The sequence below is a fragment of the Anopheles arabiensis genome, chromosome 2 (assembly GCF_016920715.1).
Source record: "Anopheles arabiensis isolate DONGOLA chromosome 2, AaraD3, whole genome shotgun sequence".
NCBI classification, from domain to species: domain Eukaryota; kingdom Metazoa; phylum Arthropoda; class Insecta; order Diptera; family Culicidae; genus Anopheles; species Anopheles arabiensis.
Window position 1 is genome coordinate 93333736 of NC_053517.1, and position 11800 is coordinate 93345535.

The 11800-nt window shown below is 48.3% G+C and overlaps 4 protein-coding genes and 1 long non-coding RNA gene across 5 annotated transcripts; 3 read left to right on the top strand and 2 right to left on the bottom strand.

Annotated features, from left to right (window-relative positions):
* The first annotated feature begins 488 nt into the window (after positions 1–488).
* Positions 489–5291, top strand: LOC120894497 (cytochrome c oxidase subunit 6B1). Its single transcript, XM_040297116.1, has 2 exons — positions 489–621; positions 4704–5291. Exon 2 carries the CDS (start codon positions 4757–4759, stop codon positions 4985–4987), a length of 231 nt encoding a protein of 76 aa, XP_040153050.1. The 5' UTR covers positions 489–621; positions 4704–4756; the 3' UTR covers positions 4988–5291.
* LOC120894496 (pre-mRNA-splicing factor CWC25) lies at positions 628–4697 on the top strand. Its single transcript, XM_040297115.1, has 3 exons — positions 628–1796; positions 1863–2121; positions 2590–4697. The coding sequence occupies exon 3, from the start codon at positions 2622–2624 to the stop codon at positions 4071–4073; it is 1452 nt and encodes a 483-aa protein (XP_040153049.1). The 5' UTR covers positions 628–1796; positions 1863–2121; positions 2590–2621; the 3' UTR covers positions 4074–4697.
* Positions 5292–5485: 194 nt separating the features above from the next.
* LOC120896131 (FAD-linked sulfhydryl oxidase ALR) lies at positions 5486–6760 on the top strand. Its single transcript, XM_040300027.1, has 2 exons — positions 5486–6348; positions 6428–6760. The coding sequence occupies exons 1-2, from the start codon at positions 5945–5947 to the stop codon at positions 6588–6590; spliced, it is 567 nt and encodes a 188-aa protein (XP_040155961.1). The 5' UTR covers positions 5486–5944; the 3' UTR covers positions 6591–6760.
* On the bottom strand, positions 6712–8100 carry LOC120896130 (cell growth-regulating nucleolar protein). The gene has a single exon (XM_040300026.1). The coding sequence runs from the start codon at positions 7978–7980 to the stop codon at positions 7078–7080; it is 903 nt and encodes a 300-aa protein (XP_040155960.1). The 5' UTR covers positions 7981–8100; the 3' UTR covers positions 6712–7077.
* Positions 8101–9966: 1866 nt separating this feature from the next.
* Positions 9967–11464, bottom strand: LOC120894599. Its single transcript, XR_005738214.1, has 4 exons — positions 11007–11464; positions 10664–10939; positions 10354–10587; positions 9967–10296 (listed from the first exon to the last, which is right to left on the bottom strand). It is a non-coding gene; the product is annotated as an uncharacterized LOC120894599 (long non-coding RNA).
* Between the last annotated feature and the right edge of the window lie 336 nt (positions 11465–11800).

An 11800-nucleotide genomic window follows, 5' to 3' on the forward strand; every position in this document is an offset into this window, starting at 1 on the left:
TTTCAAGATAATATCGTTCCAACGGCATAAGGTGAATAGATAGAAAAAGTCGTGGTCCGTTCAGATGTTTTTCAAGAAGCCTTGTTTATCGCTTTTAAAATTATTTGATAATTTCAAATCTACTAGTTTTTATTGGTTTTGTAGTTCGCATATGTGTTACGCACAATTTGTAGTGAAATTTTCCAAAAACTGTCTTTCAACAAGATATATTCTATCTATCTATTCTATCTATCTATCTACACACGACGTTTTGGCAAGACAAAATAAAGCTGTAGATGGCAATGAGACATTCAGAAATATTTCCATTTAATTATGACTGATTTTCCATAAAAAGTAAGAGAAAAATAATGAAATTTGATTTATGTTTGTGAAAATAAACAATTCCACCCGTTTGCTGTCAAATCGATTGTGCGAGCAGGATCGATACAGTTTCCCGCGCCACCTTACCCATCGCATACCTTGGTTCGCACCGAGCCGCCATATTGGAAATCTGCGCGAGACATTTTTTCAGCCGTCATCCGTGTCTGAGCAAATCGCAACTCGTTCCAAGCGAGAAGTTGTGCCCGCATCGTCGAAGCGAAAGAAAAGCGCCCGGTGGTTTTTCCCCACTTTTTGCCTCAGGTAATTGCTACGCTCAATTCTTTCTGACCGTGCTGCAAAAATCGAGCAGCTGTCCGTGTGTGTGCACTATTTCATTTTTGGGATTGAAACAGGAACAAGAGGATAATCGGGGCGATTTAGGAAAAAGGTTCATCCGGGCCGATGAGCGGTGTGTGGTGGTGTGAAATCGAACATGGTGGGAAAAGAGTACTTACGTACTACTTGGTTGATGGTGGTGGGGGGAAGGGTGCAGTGCTGCCCCGGTACGAGTAGTTGTGGTCCGGGAGGGGCAACGTAAAATTGTGCTAACTGTGCAGATTGCGGAAAAAGTCTGTCCGTGTGGCCCCCGCCTCCGTCACCCAATTTGACAGCTAGCCCTTGCTGTCTCGGCCCTGGGCTTTCCTGCTGAGGGAATGATGGACAGAAAAAATTACATAATTTGTGGCCAAATGTAAGGAAGGTCCGGAAATGACCTTGTGTGCACTGTTGCAAGTACCAAGGGATCAATAATTGATACGCCATCACCATTATGGATCCATAATCATGAATACCTTAATCAGTGAAAATGATTCAGTTTGTTGCTATGATTATGTAAGTTTACCTTGAGCGCAGTGCCAACCCGATCAAAACTTTCTGCACGGGGCGATAAAAAGGGTTGGCAAAGGGGGTGCTGCGATGAAACCGATTCCACACCACTTCCAGGCTTTGGGGTCAAATTTTGGCATATGGGAAGGAAAAAAAACATTACAGCTTCCATGCACGGTGCATGAATGGTTAAAAAAGGCAAATATTTAGGACAACAATGGCGGAGATGATAACGGCCATCCCGGCGTTCCACGGAAGAATCAACCAACGTCGAAAACATCGCTTCTCTCAAAACGGTTTACGGTGTCTACCTGTTCCGCGGTGTGCTCTCAAGTAACGAATGTCCCTTTTGAGGGGGGTCCAAGAGTTACTTCCCAATCCGCGCGAGCTCGCGCTTTCACGCACTGGAATGCATACGGATTATACTGTTGGAGAGAGAGAGTGAGGGAGTGCAAGACACAATGTTCCGGGTGGAAGGAAGGGTCCGGCCGCCCGTTCAAACGAAAGGACCCTTTCCATCCCTCCCGGACAGTTGCATATAGAGTGCAAATGCAACGCGCTCGGCCAAAACTCCCTAATGTTCTACGACTCTAGCTCTGAAAATCCCGAGAGTAATTATTTGCTGTTTTCTTAACCATATTCGAAGAAAAATTCACGTCTCAGTAAATATTTTTCAGGCCAACCTGTCTAATAAAGCACGTGAGCCGTACACACAGACAGAGAGATAGGGGCGCAAGAGAGCGATACAGAGAGAGAGAGAGACAGAGAGATTAAGCGAGGCGCCGGGAGTGCACACTCTCCTTGCGCGCATCCAGCACGCCCAGCCGATCGCAGCAACCAAAGGCGGCTCCTCCTCTTCAGCCCGGCGGGTCCAGCAAATTTGGGCGCTAGCAAAGCCGAAAGCACCGAACCGACAAGCGCGCACACAGGCAAAGAGTAATGTAGTTTTTAAATACCTTTAAAATCCTACCTCTATCCTACTATCTAACTCTGTAGAAAAACAAAAAACAAACAACAATTACATTATATGCACCACTCACGCTCACACACTGTATTTGACGGTAAAGTAAATCGAAATCCTGTTCCAAAAACGCACGCGTTCGTGTGAGGCGCATATCAAGCCAGTAAAGGGCAACAAAACAAAACAAAAAACTGCAATCGCTCTCTAGATTTTGCCTCACCATGCTTGCCGCCACACTATTCTCCCACGGGGAACCAGTGTTGCCGGGAAGGCAAATCTAGAGAGTCGGACTGTATCGGTTTTGAAATGTGCAGGAACGGCTTTCCCTACTACCCTCTCTGGGCGTGCCCAGAGCGCGGTCTAGGGAGAGTTGAAGCGAGCGAAATCGCGACACTTTCCATTCTGTAACTGGCGCTTATCGGTAGTGTACGCTACTCTTCCAGGCTTCCGTCCGCTCTCCCCCCCAAAACTCTCCATGATGCTGGAGGAGGAGGAAGAAACTGCCCCACGAGGCGGCGACGACAACGGTCAAGGCCAACAGGCGGACCAACATCATCAGCCCACGCAGAAGCAGTCCAGCCGCGAAGGCGATCGTGAGCGTAGTGGCCACTATTCCTCGAGCTCGAGTCGCACCACGAGCAGCCGGTACGAGGACGATTACTCGCATCGTTCGAACCGCGATCGAGACCGTGACCGGGACCGGGAGCGAAGCCACCGCGACCGGGATTATCATCGCGATCGGAACCGTGATCGCGAGTACGGTGGCCGGTATCGGGACCATTACCGGGACCATCGGGATGATCAGTATCGGCGCGATAGGCGAAGCAGCCGCAGTCGGTCGCGGTCGAAAGAATCGCGCTCGCGGGACCGTGACCGTGAGCGTGACCGTGAACGTAATCGATCGCATCGGGATGATCGTAGCTCGCGCGATGGTCCCAGCTCTCGACCGGAGCGGACAGCGCAGGACCGTCTGTCGGCGGAAATTGAGCAGGAGCTGGCAAACCTGCGCAGACAGCATGATATGAAGGAAGCATTAAAGCGACAGCAGCAGCAGCAACAGCAAAGCGCAGGTGCGTCCAGCAATGGAGACGACAGTCAGGATGATTCCAAACCCTCCGGCAGAGTTGTTGGTGAACGTAGACCGACTACAGGTAGTAGCTCTGGTGCTGGTACACATTCCGGACAGTACGAAAAGCAGCACTCGTCAAGCTTTATGCCGCAAATCGATCCCGGCCAGCCGGTCGAATACGTGCCGGAGATACAAACCGAGGAAGAGCGCATCGAGTTTCAGCGCAAAATGCAGGAAAAGCTGCAGCAACATCTAGCCGCCGAGGGAAAGCTCTACCCACCGCCCTCGAAACCGCAGCGTGACGTGCCCGCCCCCGTTACCGTGACCGGTTTCGCGAACGATGGTTCATTTTTGGAGATGTTTAAAAAGCTCCAGCAACAGCAAAGCGCCGTCCCTGGCAGTAGCGGTGGCGCCACCCCAGCAATGGCAGCAATGCCCCACCCGCATCATCACCTGTCAACCGGCATTCCGGCAGCCAATTCCACCCCAGTGAAACCGATGATGGTGGTTCCAACCGCTGCCGCCCTACCAAGGATGCCGCTGGTCGGTCAGCAACCGGCGGCCGTCGGGTCGTTCAAACTGCTCCCAACCGTTGCGGCCGCCGCCGCGGTCGTCCCACCGCAGATCGTGAAACCGTCGACGATTGAGAAGGAACCACCGCCGCCACCGCTTCCCGTCTTTGGTCGGCGGCGGGGTGGCAAGATTCTTAAAACCGGAATGGTGAAGAAGGTGCGGCCGATCGAGGAGTCCGCCGCGGATGCGCCAAACGACGCGTGGACTCTTTACCTGCAGGAGGTGAAGAAGTACAAGAGTGCTTCGTGTGATGCGGACTCCAAGACGCGACCATTGGTCAAATAATTGGATAAATGGGAAAGAGAGAGCGAGAGAGAGGGAGGGAGTGTATTCAGTTTCCGTTTCTTTCCACCCTTATTTCCCCGTTGGAAAGGAAATTGTATTTTTTATTTATAAAACTAACCTTTTTTGTGTGATGAGTGTACCGGAAGGGATAAATGAGAATCTTTCACATGTCACCCTAATTTTTTTTGGGTGTCAAGTGTGATTTATTGGGATTTGGCAGGAAATTTTATACCTTTTGTGTACTGCAAAAGGTATGATGAGCCCATAACCCCGGTATATTATGTACATAATAAGTTATCAGTGTCGGTGAATCTTCATTTTCATCCTTTTCTATTTCAACTTTGCTGTGTGGGATTCTTATATAGATTTTTACCATGCGTAGCGGGAAATACGTCTGCAATTAATGGTCATTTAGTAGCAGAGTGGGTACAGACAAGCAGGGGAAAATCCGTAATTTGTGGATAGGAAATAGAGCGCACACGGACGGACTGGTCAACATTTATTTAAGTCCCCATCTGAAACCCCCGGGATCTTTCCGTGGGGGTGTGGTGGGTGTTTGCACAACACGCGCACACACACACACACACTCAACCCCAAAATTAAGCTGACGATATTTTCTCTGGAATTTAGTGCTTTTTCGCGTGTGTCCTACCGACCGAGACCTACCCCGTACCAGCGAGAAGATGGCGTACGAACCGAAGACGGCCCCATTCGATCCCCGCTTCCCCAACCAGAACCAGACCAAGCACTGCTACCAGAGCTATCTGGATTTCCACCGCTGCGAGAAGGTCAAGGGCGAGGGCGACCAGGTATGCAAGTACTTCAAGAACGTCTTCTCGTCGATGTGCCCCAACTCGTGGGTTGAGAAGTGGGACAGCCAGCGCGAGGAGGGCACCTTTGCCGGCCACATCTAAGGCATCCAAGTGAACCGGGAGAGGGATAGAGAGAGGGAGCGCTGATGTTTGGTGCTACGATGTCGTCGCTCTCCCGGGATCCCTTTTCGCATACACCCTTTGCTAGTAAACCATCAGAAGTAACAGAAATTTGAAATTCAACCTACTACTACTACTGCTACCACCAGCAATACAAATCCGGAAGAAGAATGTTGTGTCGCGTGCACTACGTTGCCATCCGTCACGATCCACGTGGCGCGGGGCACGCGATGAAATTGAAATAAAACCATTATTAAACAGAGAGAACATAACCCTGTATCGTTAACCATGGGAGCCTTATTTGGAGTGCTTTATATTCGTATGGAAGAGTATAATTTGAAAGAAATTTTATGTGGTTCCATTTTAACCAACTCCGATTGATAGTGGACCGATTTAAATGAACTCAATCATCAATCAACACTAAAATTATCGTAGAATCTCTAGAAAGTAGGCTGTGGAATTGTATAGTCATTCCCGGAGTTTGATGCCATGAAGTCATCATCAACATCGTAATTTTACAAGATTTAGCTAGTTCAATCTAAAACCGTTCTAGTTTCAAAATTTATTCCAGTAATTTGTTGCATTACTTACAACAAATGGTAAAACTTCTGTTACATTGCCATTGTACTAAACGTTATTCAACTTTCGCAACAAAAAAAACATCTGAACGGTCGATTTAAATCACACATTTTGAGCTGGTCACCCTGTGCGCTGTGTTTACCTGTCACAGGCTGTCAAAGTGTTCGATGGAAGTTTCGTTTACGTTTTTGGAGCTAAAATTACATCACATTGTCCGCAACCGGCTACAGTAAATGTATCGCACGATCCGCCCTCTCGCAGGACGTAAATACGCCCCGGACAGGTGAAGTTTAAGCTACGGAGGAACCATTTCATCATCTCGCTGCAGTAAATAACGAACGCCTCCCCCGAGACAAGAAGATGCCGGCAGCGGAACAACCACTGCCCAACAACCATCACCAGAACGGTAAAGAACCGGCCGCACCATGCCGAACGTGTATGGATTTCAAATCGTGGTCCAAACAGCAGCGCAAATCGCTCAGCACCAGCGCCGGAACGGCCAGCGTTGCGAAGGCCGGCAGTGAGGGCGAGGTTGCAGCCCACCGGAAGGCGGACAGCTCGGACGATCGGAGCGGTGGATCACCGCCGAACTGCCCCATCGACAAGGAGCAGCTGGGCCGGTACACGTGGGGCTTGCTGCACACGATAGCGGCCTACTATCCGACCACCCCGACCGATGCGGAAGAGCGGAACGTGCGGACATTCTTTACCTCCCTGTCGAAGCTTTACCCGTGCGAATACTGTGCGAAAGACTTTCAGCAAGAGTAAGACATGGGGGGGAAGAGCTTAAACTGTGTTGCAAGGTGCTAATCGATGTTGTTCGTTCCCTTCCCTCTATTACAGGTTGAAAGAAATGCCGCCGGAAACAAAGTCCCAGCACGCCCTGTCCCAGTGGCTCTGCCGGATACACAACCGCGTCAACGTGAAGCTGGGCAAACCCGAGTTCGACTGCACCAAGGTGAACGAACGGTGGCGGGACGGTTGGTTGGATGGGTCCTGCGATTGAAAACACATGCGTGTCTGGTGGTGCTTGGTGCGTTTTCGGCAATGTGATGTGTGTGTGTGAGAGAAAATTTACCTCCCCCGAACTAAGTTTTGTGCTCGTTGTATGATAAACGTACGTGTAATACGCGTTTGTAGATTAAATTTATTTCACTTAAGCTTTTACCAACCGTACAGTAGTGTCGTTTTTGTTTTGTTTTGTTACCACAAATCCAGCCGTGGATACGTTTTTCTCGAACTTTCCATTACGCCGGTTGGAACCCTTTTACCGTCGTCTCTCCCAGTTATTAAACGATTTTAATTATCCTCTTAGTGCACAACTATCACACTTTTGATTTTTTCTGCTTCTTCTGCTTGGCGGCCAGTTGGGACTCTTGGCTGGTCTGGACGTTTTCGACAGCAATTGGTGTTTTCTGCTTCTTCTGCTTAGTGACCGGTGGGGCCACCTCCTTTTCCTCCTCCGCCTCTACCACATTACCATTTTGCGCCTTTTATTTTTTAGCCTTCTTTTTCTTCTGCTTCTTCTGTTCGGTTGGTTCGGCCTCCTCCGCTGGTGCGTTGTCACCATCAGCTGATGTACCATTCTCCGTTGGTACCTCTACCTCTTGATTCTTGTCCTTCTTTCCCTTCATCTTCTTCTTTTTGCTCTGTTCCGTTGGTTCGCTCGATTCGACCGCTTCCGCCTTGCGCTTCTGGGGAGTTCCGTTCTTCGCAGTCTCGCCGTCGGCTGTACCATTCTCCGCTGGTACCTCTACCTCTTTCTCATTCTGAGCATTCTCCTTCTGTGCCTTCTTTTTCTTCTGTTTCTTCTGCTTCGGTTCTCCCGTTTCGACGACCTCCTCGGTTGGCTTGCGCTTCTGTGGTTTTCCATTTTGAACTGCACTGGCACCGGCTGCGGCTGCCGTTCCATTCTGCTTTGCCGCGTCTGTTCCGTTCTGCGCACCGTTAGCTCCATTCTCCTTTTCGGCCTTCGTCTCCTTCTCTATCAGCGCCCATGCCGCTTCCACGTCCTGCCGGGAAACGATGCGGCAGGAGTTTTGGAAGAAGTTTAGGAAACCTTTCTGCTTGCGCGGTATGTTGTCCGTGCGCTCGATGAAGTTAAACACGCTCCTCACACCCGCAGACATATTTTTGTGTTTTTTCGCGATTGAGCGCACCATTTCGATCCAGCTTTCCTGCTTTTTGGCACCCTTCTGCACCTTCGGAACGAACCCTTTGGCGGAGTACTTTTCCGCCTCGCTGATGCAGCTCGTGTGCTCGTTGTACGTGGTGGCGGTGAAATCCTTCTGGCAATCCATGCACGACACATTGATGCCCTTGCACCGGCTGGCATGCGCACCCACGACCTGCTTTTTCAGCGACTCTCCACACTTGTTACAAATAAAGACGACCATTTTCGTACTGTATTGGTGCTTTTTTTTCGGCTAGTTTTACGATCCACCTGGCGTGTGCGGCTCGATCGTACTGGAAACGCACGTGCTTTTGGTTGTTTACGAATTGTTTGAAGCAGCCAGTGACGTTTGTAGATGGACACGCGGGTGTCAGATTTGACGTTTGCTGACGGTTCCTGATGAAGCCTCGGTCAAATGAAGAGAACACGCATGAAACGCTTCATTTTGGGTGCAAATTGTTTCTGATGTTTACCCAAAATCGCTGCGGCTAGAATGTTTCTTTATCAAAATGTTTATTTCGGGAAAAGATCCGAAACCTCTAGAAGGTTAAAGTAAGTTCACCACTCTATTATTACACGCCGTCTGGTATTGCCGTCTGGAGGACTCTACAAAGCAAGAGAACGCTGGCCCTACAACTAGTCTTGCGTAGTGATGTGTCGGTTGATCTGCACCTGCCGGGTCGAAGCTAACCGCCCGAGTCGACTCGTCAGGAACAAGTAGGTTCGGTAGGTGCAACGGTTTCGGTAGGTGTGAGAAAGCATTAGTGACTCGGATCCGCGTTCGCTGATCACCGACTGATCGGATCACTAATGCTTTCTTGCACCTACTGAACCTACGGGTGGATTCAAACTCGTTGCACTTAAGGGTCAGACTAACAGAGGCCTATAGAGACTTTCGAGACTAAACAAATATCACGCAGCCGGATAGTCAGTCCTTGCTACTAGGAGCAGGTCCATTCTAGGCTTGAATCCATGACGAAGCGAAGCGTGCGCTCATGATTCTCTATAATTTTGGAGACTTAGTGGTGAAGCGAAACGTATCAAATTAAGTCTTTTCCAATTACTTCGAAGTTCTAGAACACGCGAATTGAGGGATATATCGTAAAATGGTCATCACAGTCCTCTCTTGACATAAGTCCTGAGCCATCTGACATTCTTGAGCGATGCATTTTCCGAATTAATTTTGGGGAATTATTAACACATGACCACATAACATGGAGTAGTATGAAGGCGAAAGCACTACGAATTAGCTTCGCTGTCAGGTTACTTATAAACCCTGAGAAGTTAACGAAGGTCAGCGGATTTGCTTATGATTGCGACACCAGTTTTTCCCATTGGAAGGATCAAGGAAGCAGAACTTACCGGTAGCTGTGTACAGGGCATCCTGGAGTTCAATTGTTGATCGAAGCATATTACAACGACTTGCTCAATCCTAGTCAGGCTGCAACAAGATAAAAGATAAAGTTATTTTTTTACAATATTTTTCCAGGTGGAATGATCGTGAAGAACCCATGAAAACCATCTTATTGAAATGGCACATAAGTGCCTAAGTAGTACTCTTACGCCTAATTTCTAATGTACGATAGAGTAAGCCTTACATCAGCACTGTCTAAAGCCAAACGATCAGATCTGCTTTAAAAATGTCACGTAATCCTTCATTTAACAACTCAACAATGAATCCTGTGCTGTGGACTAATGTCTGACTTATGTTCCGTGGCAGTGAGCCTAAGCAGAGGATATCTTGAAGTGCTATAGAAATTATTCAAAGTTTGTCAAGTTCAAGTTCAAAACCCTCCAACATGTGTAATTGAAATTATGGCGCATGAAATTATGTGTAAAACATAATTTACAAGGGAATGAACTCGCCGTAGCAATGTACTAAGCGATATAATTGAAAAAAAGCAACATGTCCTAGAAAAAATCTCAACCCGTATTATGGCATTGTTATCGGAACAAAAGATTATGAATGGTAAATCGAGGAAATGAAAATTCGAGGGCAGCAACATGTCGACGGCACCGGTTAGCTGAAGCGATAACGTAATAAACACGATTGTCCTCATACTGTTCGTTTCAATCGGTACAAAACCCTCTCAAACCAGACGAACAGGCGGAAATGAAATCAGGACCAAAACGCAAACCGAGCGAGAAAAGTGGAAAAATGCACACAGTCTTGTGTGTGTTTTTTCTGTTCACTTTATACCTCTCTATATAATCAATTGAGCGGGCGTGGGCGACACGTGCGATGGAACACTTCAGGCTGAGCACATGGCGTACTACACGCAACGCGAGAAGTCACGATGACATGGCACGATAAGCATGAAACAAGTGTCTAATGAACGCAGGTTCGTCACAGCTAGCCACGGTGGGCATCAAACTGATGCAAATTGCTCAGTTGGCTCAGGGTCTGTCGTTGCCCTTCATTCCGTACGGTGCGTAAACCTTCCGAGACAATCTTCCTTTCTATCGTTCGCCCCATTCATGTGCAGGCCCGGCATTGGAGGGGAGCTGTGGTTACTTTTGCTTACCATTGCCACTTGTTCTGCAGGAGAAAGAGATTGGGTTAGGTCTTCTTCCACAGATGATGATCCCTACTAACCTCATCACTCCTAGACCGTCATTTGGATCATCCGAAACACCACACAAACGGCCTTACGTGAGCGGGACTTAAAGGATCCCGCTTTTCAGTGACGACGGATGGGTTGGAGAGGATCACTTAACCGACGGTAATGGGTCATCCGCCCTGCGGCAAAAGATCCCCAAACTGACCAGGCCCACATGTGAACTACATTTTCGAACACCATTCCATTCCAAGGTGATTAGATTGCGCAATCTATGAGAAAGAGAGGAGACAAAAAAAATGTGGAAGATATAAGCAGAAGGTACAACATCAACACACAACAACTTACTTGGGCGCGTTTTTGAGATCCCATGACAACGAAACGTCCGTTTGTACCGGTTTTGCAAAAGCAAATTGGACGAAAAATGTGCTCATTAAGACACTGGCGGGTTGGGTGAGGACCATCCGGGTTGTGTAGGGTAATGGTTTCGGCTTCAGTAACACTATCGAAAGAAGCCACCCGGTGGTCACAAAGTCTGGAGTCTATTGCAGGCACATCTCTCGGGGGATCAAACCATCCAAGCTGGCCACGGCGCTGGGGACCTGGGGATTGTTTATTTACGCACTACGGTATTTTTTCGTTAATGCTGCTTGTGTGTGTATGGTTCCTTTCCCTTTTCATCTTAGCCTACCTGCCGCGATGATTACGACCACCGATGCTGTTACATGCTCCACTATCGCGGCGAGTAGCGGGAAGAGCTGATCGTTTGCGGTAATCTCGGCTTCTTCACAACCGTCACCACAGGTGACATGGCCCGAAAACTGGCTCGAAGGGAATGCCGTTGTTTTGTGTAACGAACGTGTTCGGCAGATGATTTTGACAGCATGGCAACGATCCAGGAAGGCGTTGAGCGACGCAGAGAGTCCTGCTCCTGCACGTGCTAATTGAACAGGCACACATTGCCAAAACCACAAAAGCGTTGTCCAACTGTTAGTTTTCGGTACATTGTGTGGCCAGAAGAATGGAGTTTAGGTGGAGTTGTTTGCTTTACTCTTTCTCTTCCCAAGTTTTGTTTTCTACTCCGAAAAGGAAGAAGTTTGACATCTTATTTGTGGCCAGGAGTTGTTTGGGAAAAATTGAAAAGCACAGCCCCGGGTGAGTTACTGAATAAAACATTTTGGCGGACTGGTAGTTTGGAGTGTCCAGCGAACAATATTCACCTCCCTTTTTGTCCAGCGCCGTACCGTCTGGATGCTTTTGTGTGTTATTAAACTTGTAAATCAAGTGACCGAGACGTCTTCTCGGATGTGAAATCTTTCGCTCTCTCTCTCCCAGATTTCCTGTACACTGCGAGGAGTTGAAGAGAGCATGGTGGAGCTGGGTTGACGGGGGCTTCTTTTTTAACATACATTTCCATATTTCCATACCGAAATTTACCCAACCCGCTGGTGTTATACCTGCCAAAGCGTTCACATTTTTGTGTAA